This window comes from Mobula hypostoma, chromosome 8 (assembly GCF_963921235.1).
Source record: "Mobula hypostoma chromosome 8, sMobHyp1.1, whole genome shotgun sequence".
Lineage (NCBI taxonomy): Eukaryota > Metazoa > Chordata > Chondrichthyes > Myliobatiformes > Myliobatidae > Mobula > Mobula hypostoma.
The window spans coordinates 70,188,927-70,211,960 of NC_086104.1; the positions used below are offsets into that span (position 1 = coordinate 70,188,927).

At 43.5% G+C, this 23,034-nt stretch overlaps 1 protein-coding gene across 1 annotated transcript in view; it reads left to right on the forward strand.

Annotated features, from left to right (window-relative positions):
* Window positions 1–22,781, forward strand: part of slc1a4 (solute carrier family 1 member 4) — a 152,453-nt gene extending 129,672 nt beyond the window's left edge. The window contains exons 11-13 of the mRNA XM_063056105.1: window positions 6,710–6,904; window positions 13,860–13,994; window positions 17,807–22,781. Coding sequence (XP_062912175.1) covers window positions 6,710–6,904; window positions 13,860–13,994; window positions 17,807–18,041 — 565 coding nt within the window. The 3' untranslated portion in view covers window positions 18,042–22,781. The remainder of the gene's footprint in view (window positions 1–6,709; window positions 6,905–13,859; window positions 13,995–17,806) is intronic.
* The last annotated feature ends 253 nt before the right edge of the window (window positions 22,782–23,034 follow it).

Below are 23,034 nucleotides of genomic sequence, written 5' to 3' on the forward strand. Positions count from 1 at the left end.
ACAAGTGTGAATCTTTTAAACCAAACATCAGTACTTTGATCACTCCATTGATGCACAAGAATTACACAAATATGCTGAGAAAATTCACACAGTGGTGGCCAAAGGACGTGTCACAGTTGTGGTTTTTTTTAGGATTTGTCAGTTACTGTAACACATTTCTGCCAAACCTGGCTACTATGCTCCACCCCTTGAACTCATTACTACAAATCAGGAAGAAATGGCAATGGACAAAGCACTGAGAGATGGCTTTCAGAAAGGCAAAGGAGATGGTGACATCAGACATGGTACTCACACATTATGGTCCACATCATCCAGTGAAACTGGCCTGTGACACCTCTCCTTACAGTATAGGTGCAGTCATATGTTATGAGTGATGGCAGAGAACGCCCCATAGTCCTTGCATCGCATTCCCTTACCACTGCAGAGAGAAGTTACGCAGATCGATAGAGAGGCCTTGAGTCTTGTTTGAGGTGTACATCGTTTCAACCAGAGTTTACCCTCATTACTGATCTTCAACCACTGGTGTCTACTGTCAATCCACAGAAGGATGTTCCACTAACTGCAGCAGCACAAATGCAAGGACAGGCTCTGTTTCTTGGAGGACAGTTACAAGATTAAATTCAAGAGGACAACTATTCATGAAAATTCCAATGGATTGTCCTATTTTCCCTTGGAAAAGGAAATAACTGGAAAATTTAAAAATGAGGACATTTCTTTTAATGTATTCTCCCCAATGCAAATTGGAAGTCTCCCTATTACAGCAGAGATGATGCAAAGGGAAACCAGAAAAGACCCCACACTGTCTCAGGTCTCCGTGCTACCCAAAATAATTGGAATGCGCAGCAGAAACTCCACTTGCCCTATTTTTACCACTGTCAGGATGAACTTGCTCTTGACGGGGGCTTTATGTGGGTATTGAGAGTTGTTGTACCATTCAAGCTGAGGGCTGAAGTGTTGGAGCAGCTTTCATGCTGGTTATCTAGGCACGGTCAAAATGAAAACACTGGTTTGAAACTTTGTCGGGTGGCCTGGGATAGATCATTAGATCGAGCAGCTTGCCGTGCTCTGTTCAGGATGCCAATGCATCCAGAAGAAAGACATTCAGAATTGTCAGAACCACTTCCGGTGTGTCCCAGAGTCAGCTCCTACAACCACCATGGAGGAAGCCCCAGAACCTGAGATTGTTTCACAGCCACAAGTCTCCGCTGCCAAGCAGAGTGACTCCCCCACCCCCACCCCCACCCCACCTTTGTCAGGAAAAATGTTAACCAACAAGAGTAAGAAATCCTCCACGGTGATTGAATCATTGGGTCTGAATGGGACAATTTAAAATTTACTATGTAGTTGTATTATATAACATATATATAAGTTGCAATGCATTCTATATTGAGTTGGAGTTTCTAACTTTGCAGGGAGGAGTGTTGTGCATTTAATCTTTCTGTAATATTGCGAATATATTGTTTGATTAAGCTTTCTTTGTTATTGACATAATTCGTTACTGGTTATTGTAGAGGTACATGGAATGGAACACATCATTACTCTACCATGACACATGTGCGCACCTCACTAAAGTAAAGAGACCTAAGGACATTGTCCTTAGCTCCATGTTTTTCTTTTGATTAATTTTATGGTTTGGTGTTACAAAACAGAACAATAGTTGCTCCATTTCATTCCTGCTTATTTTTTAACAGTTTTGTGTCGGTATATTGTCTGCGTTGATGTTACAAAGGACAGTAAGAGCCTTTATGTTGGTCGTGAAACTGATGTGGTGGGATGGTTCATTGTAAGAAGACCATGTCACCATCAGATATTGGAGTAGAATTAGGCCATTTGGCCCCGCCATTCCATCATGACTTGATTTATTCTCCCTCTCAAACCCATTCTCCTGCCATCTCCCCATAACCTTTGACATCTTTGTAAATCAAGAACCTTCACTTTAAATATATCCAATGCCTTGGCCTCCATAGCCATCTGTGGCAATTCCATCATGCTCTGGCAAGATGATATTGTCAATAGGAGCTGGAAGGAGGAATGAAAATCAAAAGCAGATTGAAAGGGATAGACCTGGCAGAGTTCCAGAGCTCAGGGTTGAAGACAGGCAAATCATTCCGTTCCTAAACCTAAGATTATGAATTGCAAAGAGAAAAGCAAAGAGCATAGAGGTGCAGGATGGAAAGCATGAGGAGAAGGTGGGATGAGATGTGGACTAGTTTGATGCTCAGGTGAACTGTGAGTCAGGGAGCCTGATGAATCAGGAGAAGGAAAATTTCACCCAGGAATGAGTGCAGGTTGTGAAGTTCTGAATTAACTGGATGCTCTGAAGAGTTAACAGGGTTGGCCAGATGAACGTTTGAGAAAATGATATTTTAGAACATTGATCACTGAGGAAGCTAGTATTTTCTGGCCACCAATAATTGGCCTTGAGTGATGGTGAGCTGCGACTTTGAACTGCTCTGGTTGTGTAATGAGGATTGTTCCACATTGCTGTTTTAGAGAATTTCAAGGTTAGAGCCCAGTGATGATGAACAATTGATGATAATAGTATTTCAGGACTGATCAGAAATGGAACTTTTAAATGCTGGCATTCCAGCATTGGCCTCGTGTGTCAACTGGCTTCTAGATGATGGAGGCCCAATGTTTTGAGAGGCAAGTTTTCTTTACAGATGGTGTGATTCTCTATCCTCAAGCTCTGGAATACCACCAAGATCTGCTCTCCTTTTGAACCTGCTTTTGATTCTCATTTCTCCTTCCTTCTTCCTGCTCCTCTTTGATAGTCATGTTGTGCTTTTCAGAACAAGCAATCCGTCCACACCAATTCCACTGGGGTCTAAACTGGGTGAATGTGTAGATAGTAAATTAGGAGCCAACCAAGTGGACTGCCTTTCCCTGGAACTCTGTGAATGTTCCCAATGATGGAGATGTTGACAATTAATATTTCAGCCATGGGCTGCAACTCCCAAAGACTTAAAGCTCGCTGTGGGGTGGGTGTGGAGGGGGTGCAGAGGAGATTTGTGGGAATGTTGCCTGGATTGGGGAGCTTGCCTTGTGGGGCTGGGTTGGGTGGACTCGGCCTTTCTTCCTTGGAGCGGCAGAGGATGGGGGCGGGGTGGAGGGGTGTGGGATGGGGGAGGCATTGGTCGTGTGGATGGTCGGAGGCTTTTTCCCAGGGCTGGGGTGGCTGGCACGGGAGGACACAATTTTGGGGTGCTTGGATGTGGATGCAGGGGGATGTCAGGGGTGAGTTTTTTGCGCGGGGAGTGGTGGGTGCGTGGAGTGGGCTGCTGGCAGTGGAGGTGGGGGCGGATGCGATGGGGTCTTTTGAGAGACTCCTGGATGGGTGCATGGAGCTCAGGAGTGGAGGGCTATGGGTGGCCCTGGGTGTTTTCTGCGGTGGGGACAAGTTCAGTGCAGCTTTGTGGGCTGGGGGCCTGTGTTGTGCTGTGTGTTTTCTATGTGTCTATGTTTCTCATTGGAACTTACAGAATGGTGGGTGTGGAATGCATTTTCACACAGAGAGTGGTGGGTGCGTGGAATGCACTGCCGGAGACGATGGTGGAAGCAGATACAATAGGGTCTTTTAAGAGCCTATTAGATAGGTACATGGAGCTTAGGAAAATAGAGGCAATGTGCTAGGGAAATTCTAGGCAGTTTCTAGAGTAGGTTGCATGGTCGGCACAACATTGTGGGCCAAAGGGCCTGTAATGTGCTGTAGATTTCTATGTTCTATCAAGTAATGTGGCAGAGCAAGTCTTTTTCCCAGAAATAACTACTCTTCATAGAATGAACTTGCACATAACATTGTGTGGGTATATGCAAAATCCAGGCAAAGGAAAGAGAGGACATAGTTTCTCCTGTAATGAGTCTGATGCTAGAATTCTGACTGGATCACACAGATGCTGATCATTATTTGCATGATTGAAAGATCTTTTCAAATTGCTTCCAATGTCAGCATGTTGTACATTAAAATTGTCAGATTGTAGGAGCAAAGGCTTTTTGCAGAGTTGCTTTTAACAGGTGCAAAGGGAGAGATGTCATTATTTAGTACTTCGTTATTCCCATTAAGAGCTGGGCTATAAAATTGATGTCTTAATGGACACAATACTTTGGGAACGTTTGCTGATCCATTCACTAAAGATCCAAAAATATTTGTTTAAGTAAATTCTACAAAAGCAAACTCTGTTTTTTGTGCAACAACGGTGGGGGAGGGGTGTGTGTGTGTGAGAGAGAGAGAGAGATATCATAGTACTAATCAGTCTTGCATGGGGAGTCAACACCAGACTCGAAAGTCTAACGATAGGAGCAGAAAATAAGAGGAAGAAGGAAATAGATAATTAGGTAGATTGCTGGAATTAGCGGATGAAGGGAAAAGGTATGAGAGAGCAGAAGTTGCAGAACAATAACGTTAAACATTACTGGGCTCATAATCTAGTGACCCCAGCCAGCACATCAGCGAATTTAAGTTCAAGTACAGATTGAGGTGGTTGGGGGAGGAGAGAAAGTAATTTCAGTTAAAGTGATTTTCATGGTGTCAAAGCCATTAAAATCCAACTGGTTTGCTCATCTGATTTAGGGACAGGAAATTTAGTGTCCTTGTGTCATTCCAGCAGAGTTTGATCCTTAACTCTCTCTGCAGCAACCCTATCTCTATCTCTATCTCTTAATACCCTGAACATATTGTTCTATTTCTTTTTCTTGTGTGTTTTTAGCTGGATTCTACCTAAATATATCTATCTTATTCACAGTGTAGCCTCTAGTAACATGATCCATATGCTCACCTCTCTCTGTGTAGAGTTCTCTCCTGATTTCCTGCTGTGCTGATTACTCACTATATTATACTTAGTTCGGGATTGCAGTTTCTCAGTGTTTAGGTATGCAAGAGCACTGCCAAGCAGTCCATCTGGCCCATGTGGTATTCATATCTACGCTGCTTTCAGTTTAGATAAGAGTAGGACCTTCATGTCTGGACTTGCCATATTTAGTGTCTGAACTAAATGGCTAAATGTGGCTTCACCTGAGCAAGGATTTTCATTTCATGCTGGTGTATCAGACAATGAGCTGATCTGAAATCTACAAAACCTCACCCTCTAATCGTTGCTGATGCTGGAAATCCTCAGAGTTAACGTTTTGGACATTTCTTTCTCCATTGGTTGTTCATGACTTGCAGAGTATCTTCAGCATTTTCTGTTTTTACTTCAGGTTTCCAGCACCTGTAGTACTTTGCTTTTTGGCCAAGCCTGGGAGATGGAGAATGTTCTTTGTTGACAAGGACAGCACCACCACTGAACGGTCTGAGCTGGACTGTGAGGTGATGTCCTCCATGATTTAAATTCTTCTGTTGCTCACTTCTAGGCTGACACAGGAAGATTACTGTTGCAAGTTGTAGTGGCCATTCATTGACCATAGGACCATGGGACATAGGAGCAGAATTAGGTCATTCATTTGGCCCATCAAGTCTGCTTCGCCATTTCATCATGGCTGATCCATTTTCCCTCTCAACCCCAATCTCCTGCCTTTCACACCCTGACTAATCAAGAACCTACCAACCTCTGCCTTAAATCCACCCAGTGACCTGGCCTCCATAGCCGCTTGTGGCAACAAATTCCACAGATTCACCACCCTCTGGCTAAAGAAATTCCTCCTCATCTCCATTCTAAATGGACGTCCCTCTATTCTGAGGCTGCGTCCTAGATTCCGCCACATCCACTCTTATCTAGGTCTTTTTACATTCTTCTAAATTCCAGTGAGTACAGGCCCAGTGCTATCAAATGCTCCTCATACGCTAAGCCTTTCATTCCCAGAATGATTCTTGTGAAGCTCTTCTAAAGTCATTGTGCATACATCAGACCCTCTTCAGGAAAGCTGAGGAAGAGGACAGATGGTTCAGAAGGGCTGGGAATATCTCAGCCAGTGTCACTCTCTCTCGGATGTGTTGTCATTGGAGAGAGTCCAGAGGAGGTTCATGAGGATGATTCTGGGAATGAAGGAGTTAACATGTGAGGAGCATTTGGCAGCTTTGGGCCTGTACTCACTGGAATTTAGAAGAATGTGGGGGGGATCTCATTGAAACCTACCAAATATTGAAAGGTTTAGATGGGGTTCATGTAGAGAGGATGTTTCCTATGGTGGGGATATCCAGAACTAGAGGGCACAGCCTCAAAATTGAGGGGCAACCCTTTAGAATGGGCATAAGGAGGAATTTTTTTAGCCACAGAGTAGTAAATTTGTGGACTGCTCTGCCACAGACTGCAGTGGAGGTCAAGTCCGTGGGTATATTTAATGCGGAAGTTGATTGTTTCCTGATCAGTCAGGGCATTGAAGGATATGGCGAGAAGGCAGGTGTATGGGGTTGACTGGGATCTGAGATCAGCCATGACGGAATGGCAGAGCAGACTTGATGGGCTGAATGGCCTAATTCTGCTCCTGTGTCTTATAGTCTCATAGTTACCATGGCAAGTTTGAAGGAACACAATTCTTCAATAAATACAGACTTGAAAATGCTCCTGAAGTCTTAGAGGTTCCTTATGAAATTTTATTTGATACTTGGTCCTATGAACTGCTTTGAGAGTAAAGTTGCTATATAAATACAGAAAGAAGTCAATGGTGAGGGGTTAGTTCTTTGCTGGTGTCTAATTTTGGGGATGCTGTGATATTGTTTGATGATCTATTGCTCTATATATACACTGTACAATCTCACAATGATATTCTGCAGCTCTGCCACCCTTCCTTCAATGATCAAGTGTGTCGAGGAAAACAATGGAATCGATAAAAGGATTGCCAGGTTTGTCCTCCCCATTGGAGCTACTGTCAACATGGATGGAGCTGCCATATTTCAGAGCGTTGCTGCAGTATTCATTGCCCACTTGAATGATGTCACCTTAGATGCGGGACAGATCTTTACCATCATGTGAGTATCATTCTCCACTTGTGTTTCTCCTTGCCCATGTCACTGCCCTTAACTCCATCTTTTGCTGAGTGATTCTGCATTGTTTCATTTCTGTGTGAGTGCAGTTGCTAATGAAGTCCCACTTTATGATGCCATGGACATAATAGTACCTGAGAATTGTTGAATGATGGAGAGCAGGAGACTGTTTAGCCCAATGTGCCTTTTGCCAGCTCTTCGAAAATGCAGCACAATAAGTTCTAACCATCTTGTACTTTCCCCATTGCCCTGGAAACTTACCCAGCTGTCTTTTCCAGCTCCCTATTGATTCACCTTCCATTGACCTTAAAAGCAGTGCATTCCTGATCATGTAAAGCACAAAAAAAACTTTAGTACTTGCTAGCTCAGCTATACTACACTTAGCAATTACCTTAAGTTTGTCAACCTGTTTAATTGACAGGCTGTATCCATTCACACTTGTGGTGAATCTGATGGAACCTTTCTTAAACTTGACCATTATAATGAAGAGAGGGGAATTACTTCACTCGTCAGTCGAGGCTGATTTAAAATGAAGTTTTACTACAGTGGCTCTAAAGCACCATGAGATGTCTTGAAACGAGTTATTGAAATGCAGGTCTTTTTTCAGTGGCTGGATCCTATGCATTCAAGATGTCTCCCCAGGCATTTTCCCCTCAACACATTGATCCTCCACCTCTAAGGTGCTCCTTAAAGCTTATCTCTCTCATCATCCTTTGGCTACCTGACTGTCTGGGCCTGCAGTTAGGTTGAAAGATTCACTCTGAAGCTTCGTTCTTGGTAAAGGCTCAAGAGAATACTGGTGCCGCTTTTACTAATTCTGAAACCATAGTTCCTTTACACAACTGGGATGACATTAGAGGTTGAAACTTGCATTGATAAAAGTAATAAATGTTGCTTAATTTCTGTCACAATTTGAGCATCTACTTGTTGAATGTCTGCTTTCATTTTTCCCAGTTTTCTTATGCAGAAAAGGAATCAAGTTTCTCCACAAATACATTTGAAAGAGTAGATGTGGAGAGGATGTTTCCTCTGGTGGGAGAGCCTAAGACCAGAGGACACAGCCACAGAATCGAGGGGCATCCTTTTAGAATGGAGATGAGGAGGAATTTCTTTAGCCAGAGGATGGTGAATCTGTGGAGTTCTTTGCCACAAGCAGCTGTGGAGGCCAAGTCTTTATGTATATTTAACACAGAGGTTGATAGATTCTTGATCGGTCAGGGCATGAAGGGGTACAGGGAGAAGACAGGAAACTGGGGCTGAGAGGAAAATTGATTCAGCCATGATGAAATGGCAGAGCAGGCCTGATGGGCCAAATGGCCTAATTATTCTCCTATAGCTTATGGCCTTATGGTCTTGTGGAATGACACTTATGTGGTATAACAGGTGCAAAGGGACAGTGAAAAGCAGAACATAGAGGTGGTGTAACAGACACAAAGAGCAGGAGAGCGTAGAACCAGCAAGAACAGGACTGAGTGGTTTTGGCAGCAGGTGAACTGAGCAGGATGCAGACAGGTGGTGCAAAGACTGGCTGTCACCTGAATACTCCCTAACCGGTGGAAATGGGCAGTGCTGGTGATGGGCATTGGCTCGTCTGCCTGTATTGGCCATCGGGAAGCATCTTGCATGAAACAAAGCTACTCTAACAAGGGTTCACGGGGCAGATTAAAAGAAGGGAGCAGTTTGAAACAATTTCGCTTCATTTGTCTGAAAGACCATCCACGTGTCTTTTCAACGGCTGCATCCTTGTCCAATTAGGTCATTAATCAAACCCAGCCGTGAAGCCTAACTCAGCTAATCTCTCTTGAAAATGAGGACTGATCATGTCATTAGTGTTAATCCAGTTGTTCCGGGGGAAGAGAACAGCAGCACCATGACAGCTTCAGGCAGTTTGTGATATCGCTTCACTTTGTGCACAGAAAATCCTTCATGGCCAGGCCTTGCAGAATGTTGGGGCTGATCTTTTTTTTCAAAAAAAACTTTAATTCTGAATGATTCTGTTGATGCCCAATCAACATGTCCTATAGTTTGGGAAAAATTAGGTCAATTAATTTCAAATCTGCTGCATCTATTGAATAGTGTTAGGCCATCCTGCCAACATTCACTGTCTGACGAGCGATTTCATATCTCCAAACGTATAGATGAAAACAGACCAGTGCTGCTATCAAGTATGCTAGAAGAAGGACCAAAATGGACCTTCACAGGGCTAGAGTAAATTTCTGTACAGTTCCCCACACACTCAGCTCACAAAGGCCCTGAGCAGGCGATCGAAGTACTTTGTGTTGCAACTGTTGTGATAAGACCGTAAGACAGCAGCAGAATTGGGCCATTCGGTTGCCTGAGTCTCCTTCACCGTTCAGTCATGACGTAGGGAACTTGGCAGTCAGCTCCCACAGTCAGCAATGTGACAATGACCTGATTGACCCTTTTTTTCTAACGATGTCGAATGACAGATAGTTGGTTTCAAAAAGTCCTGAATTTTATGCCATAAACTTAGATTCCTGCTGGGGTAAATTTGAAATGGGAAATAAACAAAAACAAGATTTTGTTCACACAAGGCATCTGAAATATAAAAAGAGAGTGAGAGAAAAATAATGTCTTATCTGAATGTTCTTTGGTCGGAGTGTGGGAAAAGTTAGAGGTGGTTTTAACAAGTGCAGAGGGGAGGAAGGTAGGGGAAGATTGTTTTTAGGATGGGAGGCTGAAGAAATGAAATGTTAACAGCTACATTGAACAAAAAGAATTTGGCTCCAATTTTATGGTAAATACTCTAAATAATCAGCTGTGTCTAAGTTGATTGGTACCTGACGATTTATGTCAGTGGTTTACATAGAACATAGAATAGTACAGCACAGTACAGGCCCTTCGGCCCACAATGTTGTGCCGACCCTCAAACCCTGCCTCCCATATAAGCCCCCACCTTAAATTCCTCCATATACCTGTCTAGTAGTCTCTTAAACTTCACTAGTGTATCTGCCTCCACCACTGACTCAGGCAGTGCATTCCACGCACCAACCACTCTCTGAGTAAAAAACCTTCCTCTAATATCCGCCTTGAACTTCCCACCCCTTACCTTAAAGCCATGTCCTCTTGTATTGAGCAGTGGTGCCCTGGGGAAGAGGCGCTGGCTATTCACTCTATCTATTCCTCTTATTATCTTGTACACCTCTATCATGTCTCCTCTCATCCTCCTTCTCTCCAAAGAGTAAAGCCCTCGCTCCCTTAATCTCTGATCATAATGCATACTTTCTAAACCAGGCAGCATCCTGGTAAATCTCCTCTGTACCCTTTCCAATGCTTCCACATCCTTCCTATAGTGAGGCGACCAGAACTGGACACAGTACTACCACCGTGCTAAATGGGACAGACCGAACAAATCTAAACAGTCCAAGACTAGGCATCTATGAAGCGCTTTTGGCCATCAGTAGCAGCAGAATTGTACTCAACTACAATCTGTAACCTCCTGGCCTGGCACATCTCCCACTCTAACATTACCACCAGGTTCATGCCAAGAGCAACACCAGGCATACTTCAATAATGGATCAGATTTAAGCTCTGTACTCTTGCAACATCCAACCGTGGATGGTGGTGGACAATAAAACAACTCACTGGAGGATGAGGTTCCACAAATATACTCCTCCTCAATGATAGAGGAACCCAGCACACCTGTGCAAAGGCTGAGGCATTTGCACCAATCTTCAGTCAGAAGTGCCGAGTAGATGAAACAGCTCGGCCTCCTCCTGAGGTCCCCAGCATCCCAGATGTCAATATGCAACCATCAGATTCACTCCCCGTGATATCAAGAAACCATTTGAAAGCACTGAATACTGTGAAGGCTATGGGCCCAGGCAAAATCTTGGCAATAGTCCTAAAGACTTGTGCTCCAGAACTTGCCGCGCCACTTGCCAAGCTGTTCCAGTACAGCTGCAACACCGGCATCTGCCCGGCAATGTGGAAAATTGCCCGGGTATGTCCTGTACACAAGAAACAGGACAATTCCAACCCAGCCAGTTACCACACTATCGGCCTACTCTCAATCATCAGCAGTGCTATCTTGCAGCAGCTACTTGGCAATAACCTGCTTACGGATACCCAGTCTGGGTTCTGTCAGGCCACTCAGCTCCTGAGCCTCATCATCTCCTTGGACCAAAGAGCTAAATCCAGAGGTGAGGTGAGAATGATAGCCCTCGACATCAAGGCAGTCTTTGAGTATGGCATCAAGGTGCCCTAGCTAAAATGGAGTCAGTGGGAATCAGGGGGAAAACCCTCTGCTGGTTGGAATCACACAAAGGAAGATGATTGTAGAGGTTGGAGGTCAATCATCTAATCCTCAGGATCTCACTGCAGGAGTTTTTCAGGGACGTGTCCTCGGACCAACCAACTTCAGTTGCTTCATCAAAGATCTTCCTTCCATCATAAGGTCAGATGTGGGGATGTTTGCAGATGACCGCACAACATTCTGCACCATTTGTGACTCCTCAGATAGTGAAGAAGTTCATACCCCAATGCAGCAGGACCTGGACAATATCCAGACTTGGGCTGACAAGTGGTAAGTAACATTCGAGGTACGCAAGTGACAGCCAATGACCATCTCCAGCAAGAGAGGCTCTAACCATCGTCCCGTGACACTCAGTGGCATCACCATCACTGAATCCCAGTCCTATCAACATTCGAGGAGTTACCATTGAGAGGAAACTGAAATGGTCTAGCCATATAAACACCACTGCTACCAGAGCAGGTAAAAGGCTAGGAATCCTGTAACTCACCTTCTGACTCCCCAAAGCCTGTCCACCATCTACAAGGCTCAGGTCAGGAGTGTAATGGAATAGTCAGCACTCGACTAGATGAGTGCAGCTCTATCAACACGCAAGAAGCTCGACACCATCCAGTACAAGGGGTCCAGGGGTCGATTGGTACCCCTTCCACAAGCATCCAAACCCTCCACCACTGACGAACAGTTGCAGCAGTGGGTACTCTCTACAAGATGCACTGCAACAACACACCAGAGGTCCTAAAGCAGCACCTTCCAGACCCATGACCACTACCTGGGAACACCACATCTTGGAAGTTTCCCTCCAAGTCACTCACCACCTTGACTTGGAAACATATCGCTGTTCCTTCATTGTTGCTGGGTCAAAATCATGGAATTGCCTCCTTAACCGCACTGTTGGTGTACCTACACCTTAGGGATGACAGCAGTTCAAGAAGGCAGCTCAACACCATCTTCTCAAGGGCAGCTAGGGACGGGCAATAAATGCCTACTTAGCTGGCAATGCTCACATCCCCTGAATTAATAAATTAAAAACTGAACTTTGAACTGCCCTGAGCTATAATAGCATCATGCCAACCGCTATGCTACCATGGCACCATACACTCAACTCTTCTGATTAAATCACAGAGTTCTGACCTATATCTTATAATAAAACTCCCACCTCGTTAGTCTGGGCCCCAGTAAACATGACAGCAGATTTAAAAACAAAAGTGGAGCAAATTAATAAGAGATATTTCAATTTTGTTAACAATCCATTGCTTGAGTAAGCCAAGATGTCCATGTCTTTTTCCACTCTAAAGATACTGATTTTCTGGGATTCCAATATTCCAGTATTATTTTATACATACATGACATGCAGTTCCTTTTTTATTTTTAACTTTGAATTATATCTTTTCACAATTATGCAAAATTAACAATAACATTAACTATACCTGACTTTTTCTATACTTAAAACTTCCATTTCTATCATATCCTAAAAGCCTATGTGTACAATGGGAAGTAATAAAGCACTAAATCTATGTACTGTGTTTTTGAAAAGTATAAAAACCAGAGTAAATGTAATATATGAAAGTGTCATCACATCAATCCAATTTTGATTTAAACGTCTCAGTTTAGAAACACATCAATATCAATGTTCAAATATCTAAAACGTTTTTAAAGAATGGAACTTTAAAAAATTTGTACTCAAGGTACTAACAGGAGCTGACAGGAACTGAACTTCCACAGGTGTTTTCTTTTTCAATCCTTCGCCAATTATTTACTTAAGTGAAAGATTAGAGGTTTTCAATCACCCTACTTACAAAGAGACATTGGACTCTGCAGCCAGTAGTGAAACTTGGCACGATGCATTATATTCAACTGTCTGCTCTACAGCAATTAGTTCAACTCTTGCTTTTCAACCTCTTGTGCAGATTTCCTTTGTCCAATAATAAAGGTGCTCCTGGCCTGATTGAATGCTCAATTCTAGAGTTCCTTCCCTTAAACCCTCCTCTTCAACCTTTCTCAAACTTCTTCAGCTGGAGAAAGTGGTTGAGACACTTGATTAGGTACATAGAGGGGCAGGGCTTAGAGGAATATGGGCCAAATGTAGGAAATTGTGTCTAGCTGGATGGTCCCCCTAATGGTGTGAACTTGTTGGGCCAAAGGCTTTGTATCTATACTGTATTATTCTATGTCTCATCGTTCTTTGTTATACTCCCTAAAAATCTCCCCTTTCAGCTAAACTTTTGGCCAGTTGTGCTAATATAGCCTCATGCAGCCGTGTCAAGTGGAGGTTGTGATCATTCCTGTAAACTGCCTTGGGATGTCTTTCGATTACAAAGACGCAATGCAAACATAAGAGTCTTTGTAAGCATTGAAGTCATTGTGCTAAATTCTAGATTTCAGATGGAGAATGTCCCTACTTGGGAGGGAGCAAAGCCCTCTGGAATGGAAGTAGGAACTTGACGAAACCTCCTTACAAAGAGAATGGTTGGAATATGGAGCAGATTGGTTGAATGACACTGATGGATTTACAAAGAAACCGAGTAAGAGGGAAAGTTTGGTAGATGAGGCAAAGAGGATGCTGGTGAGCGGCTGGTGTCGGCCTGTTGGCCTGAATAGTTCAGTTCTCCACTGTAGGCTGATGTAAGTAGATGGACTATAAGTAAGTGGCGTTAATATTGCCTACAGAGTGACTGCCACAGCATCCAGTGTTGGAGCAGCAGGAATCCCAGCGGGAGGAGTACTCACAATAGCAATTATTCTGGAAGCCATTGGACTTCCCACCAATGACCTCTCCCTCATCCTGGCAGTCGACTGGATTGTGTAAGTATGCCTGATATCAATGTATCCCTCTTTCTATATATCTATATTATCTACACTTTTATCTATGTACGTATATTTGAATGGTATTAATTTCCCTCTTCAAGTTTTTCATTTGTTATTCTGAAATTGTCAAACTTTGGATGAAGCAGCAGACTGGGACCATTCACAGCATTTGGTTGAAATTAAACTAAGTGAAACGCACCAAACCCAATTTGATAACAATGCTCCACTTCAACAGCAATATAAAATCAATCTTGTGTTTTATCACAGTTAGGTCTAATTTTAATCCCATTGGGTAATTTCCCACTTGGGAAATGGGAAAGTTTTGCTGCCTAGGAAGTGATTACTCACAACAAGTGGCTGGCGGAAACCGCCCCCCCCCCCTGCCCGCACCAGTTCCTTTCACCCAGCCACACTCTTGTTTCCCGGCCTGTGTTGGCTGTCAGGTCAGCAGAGACACAGTTTTTGAAACAAAGAAAAACAAATTCCCAATTGCTTTCTAATCCCTGTGGGTCTTCACCTTACTGATCGCTGTAATCACCACAGACCTTTGAATTCTCTGAGATTCTGCATTTCTGACCTTGTCTGTTCAAGATTTGGATCTATATCGTGAAGTGAAAGGATCAGTAGTGATCACATTGACTGACAGAGCAGACCCAGAGAGCAAAATGGTTTGCTTTTGTCCTCATTGTTTGAATGAATATGACAAATAATATGGTAATAGTACCACAAATAATTAAATATAAAAGATGAATAAACAGTTGCAGAGTGCAATTTCAGTCGTTCAAAACTAACATTGTCTGATCAAAATGTGTTCCCTTCTCCACTCCAAAGAAGCTGGGAATATCGGTGGAGAAGCAAACCTTGCTTGGTGACTGATGGAGGCTTTGGGGTAGGAAGGAGGTGATTTCATTGTGCTATAATCCAAGCGCAGAGGCTTCTTTCACAAATTCATGGATTTTCAACTCAATACCCTTTAAAGAAAGAGACTTGGGTGTTCATATATAACCCTTTATGGCTGCAGTGCATCAGAAAATCCCCACACAACCAGAAAGCTATGGGCAATGTTCCATTACAGGAACCAATTTTCCCATCGAAAGTTCCCAGCAAGAGCAATGTGATGATAATCTAGTTGTCCAATTATAGCACAGCAGTTCAGCATTGGTGGAAAATGAGACGGTGGTGGAACTAGAGGTGGACTGGCAGGGCCAGACAGTGGAAGTGAAGTTGTGAATCACCTGACAGTTGAGGGAATTGAATGCAGAATGGGAATTTTGAATCTGTGGGAGCTACTGACAAACAGGTGGTGAGTGAACAGGATTTGGCACATGGGCAACAGAGTTAAAAGATAGTCTTATTTACCAAAATAGGTGACCAACAGGAACTCAAGAAATGCAGCTTCAATCTGTGCAAAGTCATTAAGGCAGTGAAACGACAATACAGAGACAAGATCCGGACACAACTCTCCACCAACAACACATGACTGTGTTGCCACCCACAGCTCCAATCTGCTAATTAAGTTTGCTGACGATACTACATTGATTGCCTTAATCTCAAATAATAACAAGGCAGCCTACAGAGAAGAAGTCATCACCCTGACACAGTGGTGTCAAGAAAACAATATCTCCCTCAATATCGCAAAAACAAAGGAGCTGGTTGTGGATTACAGGAGGAATGGAGACGGGCTAACCCCTATTGACATCAATGGATCTGTGGTTGAGAGGGTGAACAGCTTTAGGTTCCATGGCATACACATCTCTGAGGAAGGTTTTAAAGGAGGAAAGAAACTTAAAACTTGAATTCCAAACAGCTGAAAACTCTGGTACCATGGTTGGTACAATAGAAAATGAGAATGTGAAGGAAGCCGGAAACGAGGAATCTGTGGCTTGCAGAACTGAAGGAGTTAACAGGGATGGTGAATGGAAAACCCATGAGGGTTTTGAAAACAGGAAAGAAAAAATATTCCATATTTATTTCCATATTTCCTTAAAACTTAGAAAGAGACCACTTGGCCCATTGAATCTGTGTCCTATTCTACCACTAGTTTCCACTTTAACCTATTTTCCCCATATTCCCATAAACTCTTCTTTAGAAACATAGAAAACCTACAGCATAATACAGGCCCTTCGACCCACAAAGTTGTGCCGAACATGTCCCTACCTTAGAAATTGCTAGCGTTACCCACAGCCCTCTATTTCTCTAAGCTCCATGTACCTATCCAAAAGTCTCTGAAAAGACACTGTTGTATCCGCCTCCACCACTGTTGCCGGCAGCCCATTCCATGCACTCACCACTCTCTGCATAAAAGAAACTTACCCCTGACATCTCCTCTGTACCTACTCCCCAGCACCTTTAACCTGTGCCCTCTTGTGGCAGCCATTTCAGCTCTGGGAAAAAGCCTCTGACTATCCACATGATCAATGCCTCTCATCATCTTATACACCTCTGTCAGGTCACCTCTCATCCTCCATCGCTCCAAGAAGAAAAGGCCAAGTTCACTCAACCTGTTTTCAAAGGCATGCTCCCCAATTCAGGCAACAATTCTTTGATCCTACCCAACACACGAGAGGCAATTTACAGTTGTTATCGAACCAACCCACACCCCTTTGGGAAATAGAAGGCAACCAGATTAAACCCACGTGGCCACAGGGAGAGCGTGCGAACTCCACATAGCACTAGAAGTTAGGATCAGAAGCTGTAAGGTTGCCACTCATCTAACTGCACTACAGTGCTGACCGACTGTGAGAATTGTGTAGGGTGAGCAGTGAGTGATGAGTGAACAGGTTCAGGACTTTGGCAACAGAACTTTACTTAGCCTCGTTTACCTAAGCTAGAATGAGGGAGATTGGGCTCCAACACTGAACTGTTCCCACAACCTATGGTCTCACTTTCAATGACTCTTCATCTCATGTTCTCAATATTGCTTGCTACTTCTGATTAATATTCTTTCTTTCTTTCTTGTATTTGCCCAGTTTGGTGTCTATTACACTTTGGTTGTTTCTCCATCCTATTGGGCTCAGTCTGTCCTGCCGAAGGGTTTCGGCCTGAAACGTTGACTGTACTTTTTTCCATGGATGCTGCCTGGCCTGCTGAGTTCCTCCAGCATTTTGTGTGTCTTTCATTAATTCTATTGTGTTTCTTGCATTTACTGTGATTGCCCACAAGGAAATGAATCTCAGGTTGTATATGGTGACATAATAAATTTACTCTGAACAGAACAAGGTTAGCATGTGGAATGGCAAATGATTGAGAAAGCACACAGAGTGCTGCTTTTATAAGGAGGACAGAGTCTTTAAGGAGGGAAGATTTGACTACTACTATAGGAGACTTTGGTGAAACCACACCTGGACAACTACTTAAGGAAGAGTAGCCTAGGTGTTTGAGCAATATTTACACCACAAAGTTTATTTTGTGGTCATTTTGGCTCACTCTAGAAATTTGACTGAGCTCTTTCTGGCACCTTTTGGTACATCGCTAAGGAAACTGAACTACTGTGTCAGTCATTTACATGACAAAATCTTTGTGGATCTGTGCAGAACAGGGGCCCCATTCATGTTCCCAAGAAAGCTTTATAATTTTGCTGTTTCTGATGTCCTATAATCTGAGTAGGAAGTTCAGACTGTGTTTGGAGTTTGACTCAGAATGGGACTCCTTCAGTAAAAAATGAGCTGAAACCTCCTATCAGGGCTCACCTAGGGAATAGCCGCCTGGTTACATGGCCAAGACCTGCCATTACTTACACAGCTGCAGGGAGGGGGAGGAAAATGGGGAAATATTTTACTCTATTTTGAATTAATTTGATTTTCTAATAGAGACCGGAGCTGCACTGTGGTTAACGTAGAAGGAGATGCTCTGGGAGCAGGAATCCTCCATTACACCAGCCTGAAGGAACTGGACACAGGGAAAACAGATCTAACAGATGTGAAGGTGGAAGCAGTGGCTAACCCCAGTTCAGAGAATGAGACATCCCCACTTGTGTCTTACACTGAAAAGCCAATTGCTCCCTCTGGTCATGTGGATCAGGATTCAAAAGAATCCATACTGTGAGTGTGTAAAATATCTCGTGTAAACCCTGTGGTCTGTGATTGCATCTTGTTTTATAGTGATAATATGGAAAAAGTAATTGGTGCTCGCTGCGTATCCCTGATTATGTTATATGCAAGTTTGCCCAACAGCTACCAATGCCAGTATCATCTCATTATCAACCTCCATATAAGCTATTTCATTACATTCCAAATAAAAGATGAATGTCAATCATGTCAAAACAGGTCTCAATGACCATTTCCCTGACCAACACACCAGTAGCACGATGGAGCATGATGAGCGGGGTTGAAGGACTGTCAATCAAGTTTAAATGTGTAAGGTCTTTAGGCTTAACACCTGTTAGTGACAATTGACTTTTAAAGTTTGTTATTTTTTAAAACATTAATGCATTGTGGGCCTGTCTCCCTGTTACTGGCCGGCTGGTGGTGTAGTGGCATCAATGCTGGACTTCAAAGCAAAGGCTCCCAAGTTCGAATCCAGATGGCTCCCTTGCACGCTTTCCATCCGTGCTGGGTTGAGCGTCGAGCTAGCAACTTGACCTCGTAGAAATAGAAAAGACAACTAAAAAAATACTGTCATGATGGTGTCCTGATGACTCCACCCGGAGTTAAGAGCTTCTCCTTTCTGTCTCCTTGTTACAGATGGGGAGCTTATTGTTTTCACATGCCTGAAGTAATAGGGTACTATTTGTATAGTATTATGCATAAATGTGCCAATTGTTAATGCCTAAAGCACTTTCTCATTTGAAGAAAATATTTCAAACGTACATGGTGCTGTTAATAAGTCTTGTGCCTTAAAGTGTACTGTCTCTGTTTTGGCTTCTCTTCAAACTCGTCCTGACTTGACTGCCTTAAGCTTAATTATGCACCGAGAAGAGAAATGAAAGTGAGAAATCCCACAACCCAAAAAGGACTCAATCAAATGAAAATGATCAACAAAAGCAAAGAGTCCTTGCTTGTCCTGGTCATGATTTAATATGCAGCAGTGCAGGGTTGCTGGTGCACGCTTTTGGTCTCCCTTAGTAACATCTTGAATAGAATCACTCTCCCCAACTGGGTCTGCCTTTGTATTTTCTGAGGCTGGGGAAGCACAAAGACAGATGCGACAGCCTTTTTGTAAGGGTATGTTGAACAATCAAATGCTGGAAGTCTTGCATGTAAAGAAGGTAAGAAGGCAAAAGCCTCATATTTATATGTGGCTTTTTTTAAAAAAATCACTTTTGCCTGAATTAATGAGCATCACACTTTCAGATATATTTTGTAGCCATAATTAATATGGTTTCTTTTTGTAAAACTCTGTTGTAGAATGAAAGGCTGAGAAAGCAAAGCTAAGATTATTGGACAGTGAATCAGCCAAGGAGGTTACAAAATGGGAACTGGAGTTTTGAAGGAGCAAATTAATCTGTTTTTCAGTAATTTAGGGTCACCTTGGAGACACTCACCCACACTCATTAATTGCTTATCTTCTGCTTAGATTTTGAGCACTGAAATATGTTTTTTTCCTTCCTCCTGTGCTTTCAAACTATCCGAAAACCAATCCAGTCCTGAAGTATGTCCATTTTGTTGGTAGTAGGTTCTTCTCCCACCAACTGTAGCTTGTCTATAACGCAAAGGACAGGAAAACCCCTTCAAAGCTGTGATGCAGGAACAATAATTGACTAGTCCATTTAGAACAGATTTTTCTTAGCATGAGTCATCTTTCTAGCTAACTAAATTTGAATTGCATTTTACTGAGGCCATTAAGGAGAATTTTTTTTGTTTTACTGAGGAGTCCTTGCAATGTAGGATCTGATATCATTACTGCTTTGTTTGCAATCATTTTGAACATGATGAGAGCAAATCATAATGAGACAAATTACATTCCTTCCGGTTTAGTTATATATCTAAGAGAATGTATGATTTGGAAATCTGGTACTCACACTTAATAACTTCTCTTTTGGCTCTTCCCACTTTCTTCAGACCAATGGTGTAGCTATGGGCACTCGCATGGGCCCCAGCTATGCCTGCCTCTTCGTTGGTTATGTGGAACAGTCTGTGCTCCAAACCTATTCTGCTACTGCTCCCCAACTTTTCCTTCGCTACATTGACAACTATATTGGTGCTGCTTCCTGCACCCATGCTGAGCTCATCAATTTCATCAACTTTACTTCAAACTTCCACCCAGCCCCCAAATTCACTTGGTCTATCTCGGACACTTCTCTCCCCTTTCTCGATCTCTCAGTCTCCATCTCTGGAGACAGACTGTCCACTGACACCTTCTACAAGCCCACTGACTCTCATAACTACCTCGACTATACCTCTTCCCACCCTGCCACATGCAAAAATGCCATTCCCTATTCCCAGTTCCTCCGTCTCCGCTGCATCTGCTCCCAGGATGAGGCTTTCCATTCCAGGACATCTCAAATGTCCTCCTCCTTTAAGGATCGTGGTTTCCCTGCTGCCATCATCAATGATGCCCTCACCCGCACCTCCTCCATTTCCCGCACTTCGGCCCTCACCCCATCCTCCCGCCACCACAACAGGGGCAAAATTCCCTTTGTCCTCACCTACCACCCCACCAGCCTCCGGATCCAGCACATTACCCTCCGCAACTTCTGCCACCTTTAACAGGACCCCACCACTAAGCACATCTTTCCCTCTCCACCCCTCTCCGCTTTCAACAGGGATCGGTCCCTCCGCGACTCCCTTATCCACACGTCCCTCCCCACGGATCTCCCACCCGGCACTTATCCCTGTAAGCACAAGTGCTACACCTGTCCCTACACCTCCTCTCTTGCCACCATTCAGGGCCCCAAACAGTCCTTCCAGGTGAGGCAACACTTCACTTGTGAGTCTGTTGGGGTCATCTATTGCATCCGGTGCTCCCAGTGCGGCCTCCTCTACATCGGTGAAACCCGACGCAGATTGGGGGACCGCTTCATCGAGCACCTCCGCTCCGTCCGCCAAAACAGACAGGATCTCCCAGTAGCCACCCACTTCAACTCTGCTTCACATTCCCATTCAGATATGTCCATACATGGCCTCCTCTACTGCCATGATGAGGCTAAACTCAGGTTGGAGGAGCAACACCTCATATACCATCTGGGTAGTCTCCAGCCCCTTGGTATGAACATAGAATTCTCCAACTTCCGGTAATTCCCTCCCCCTCAATTCCCCTATCCCTATGTCACTCTGCCCCCTCCCCCAGCTGCCTACCACCTCCCTCTTGGTTCCGCCTCCTTCTACTACCCATCGTGTTTTCCCCTATTCTTTCTTCACCTTTCCTGCCTATCACCTCCCTGCCTCTCTTCCCCCACCCCTTTAACTTTCCCCTTACTGGTTTTTCACCTGGAACCTACCAGCCTTCTCCTTCCCACCCTCCCCCCACCTTCTTTATAGGGCCTCTGCTCCTTCCCTCTACAGTCCTGACGAAGGGTTCCGGCCCGAAACGTTGACTGATCGTTTCCACGGATGCTGCCCGACCAGCTGAGTTCCTCCAGCGTGTTGTGAGTGTTGCTTTGACCCCAGCTTCTGCAGAGTATTTTGTGTTTACAATTTGGAAACCTTCACTGGAGATGAAATCGTATCCAGTTGTCAGTACCTTCTAATTTTAGTTCTTTTTCAACTGTATTTTGATTTAGCAAATATGTTCTTTGATTTTAAAAAAACCGATGCTTTCACTGGACTAGTGGAAAGCTACTCTCCAAGTTGAAATCCCTGTAGCCCAGCTCCTGCTCCTCTGGCCTTGGACAGTTCTATGATCCCTGGCTTCCTGCACTGTGCCCCTGAGATGGCTGTCAGCAGTGATCCTGGCTGTGGAATTCTCTCACTAAAGCCCTTGGTCTCAGAGAAAAGGAAGGCTGTGAGGTTTAGGGAGTAGATTCCAAAGTTGAGGAGAAAGACAGCTGAAGATGACGGCCACCACTGAACCAGTAACGGAAATTGGGGATAGGCAGCAGGCTGGAAAAGGGACATAACTGAACCCTGTAAGACAGGAGGAAGTTATTGAGATGTGGATGCTCCTTAAAAACTGCTGTTTTAACTTATCATAATATCAGTGATAGATTATGTTTCAGAATGTTCCTGTGAGGAGAATTGGAATGTTAGAAGTGCTATATAAATGCAAACTCTTCTTATTTCAGTTGTGTTACTAAAACTCCTGTGGCTTCACTTATCATTTGAGCAATACACTGGAAGCGCCCAGCTTGGCTCCGGCACACATACGCAGTGTCTCACCACACACATTTCCACTGATGTGTGTGGATGTGAGACATTGTCCTGTAATGGAAAGTCCGTGACTGGCTGAATAAAGTCGGGGTGGGAGGGGTGGAATCCAGAAGCTGCTGCACTTCTACAGACTCTTGCTTGGCGACTATATTGTGCTGGAGGAGAGAGCTCACCTGATAAAACAATTACTTCTTTTTAGAGAAGAATGTTTACTTAATGACTAATCCAATTTATTTAATTCTTTGTTATCAGTAATATAAATATAGGTAACAGTATTGTTCAACCAAGAGAGAAAAAAAATGATGGTTTACGTTAATTTTCTTGGTTGCTGAGATTAAAGTCTGCTCTCTTAAATTATCTTTAAATTGTGTAATTTAAACTTCTGTGATTAAATATATTTCCAATCATTTGCAGTTTAACAATATAGTTTCTAATGTGGACTACTGATTTTGTGAATTTAAAGCATTGGGTTATTTTTCTTTGCAGTTGAAGGTGTAATTATGCAGTTGTGTGTATGCAAAGTGAATAAATGTGAAGATGTCAAACAATGTGTGTGCATTTTTCCAAGAAATGTCCTGCAATTGTCCTCCAAATGCCTGCACCTTTCTGTGTAATTTCGAATAACAAATGAAGAAAGATAGAAGCTAAATATAATACATTTCTTTTTTGATTTCAGCAGACAAGATTAAAATGCCTTTAGATTATAAGCTAGGTATCCACAAATGGTACTTAATTAAACCTTTGGCTCTCCTAGGGATTTAAAGGATACCGTATATATAGACACTAGTCTT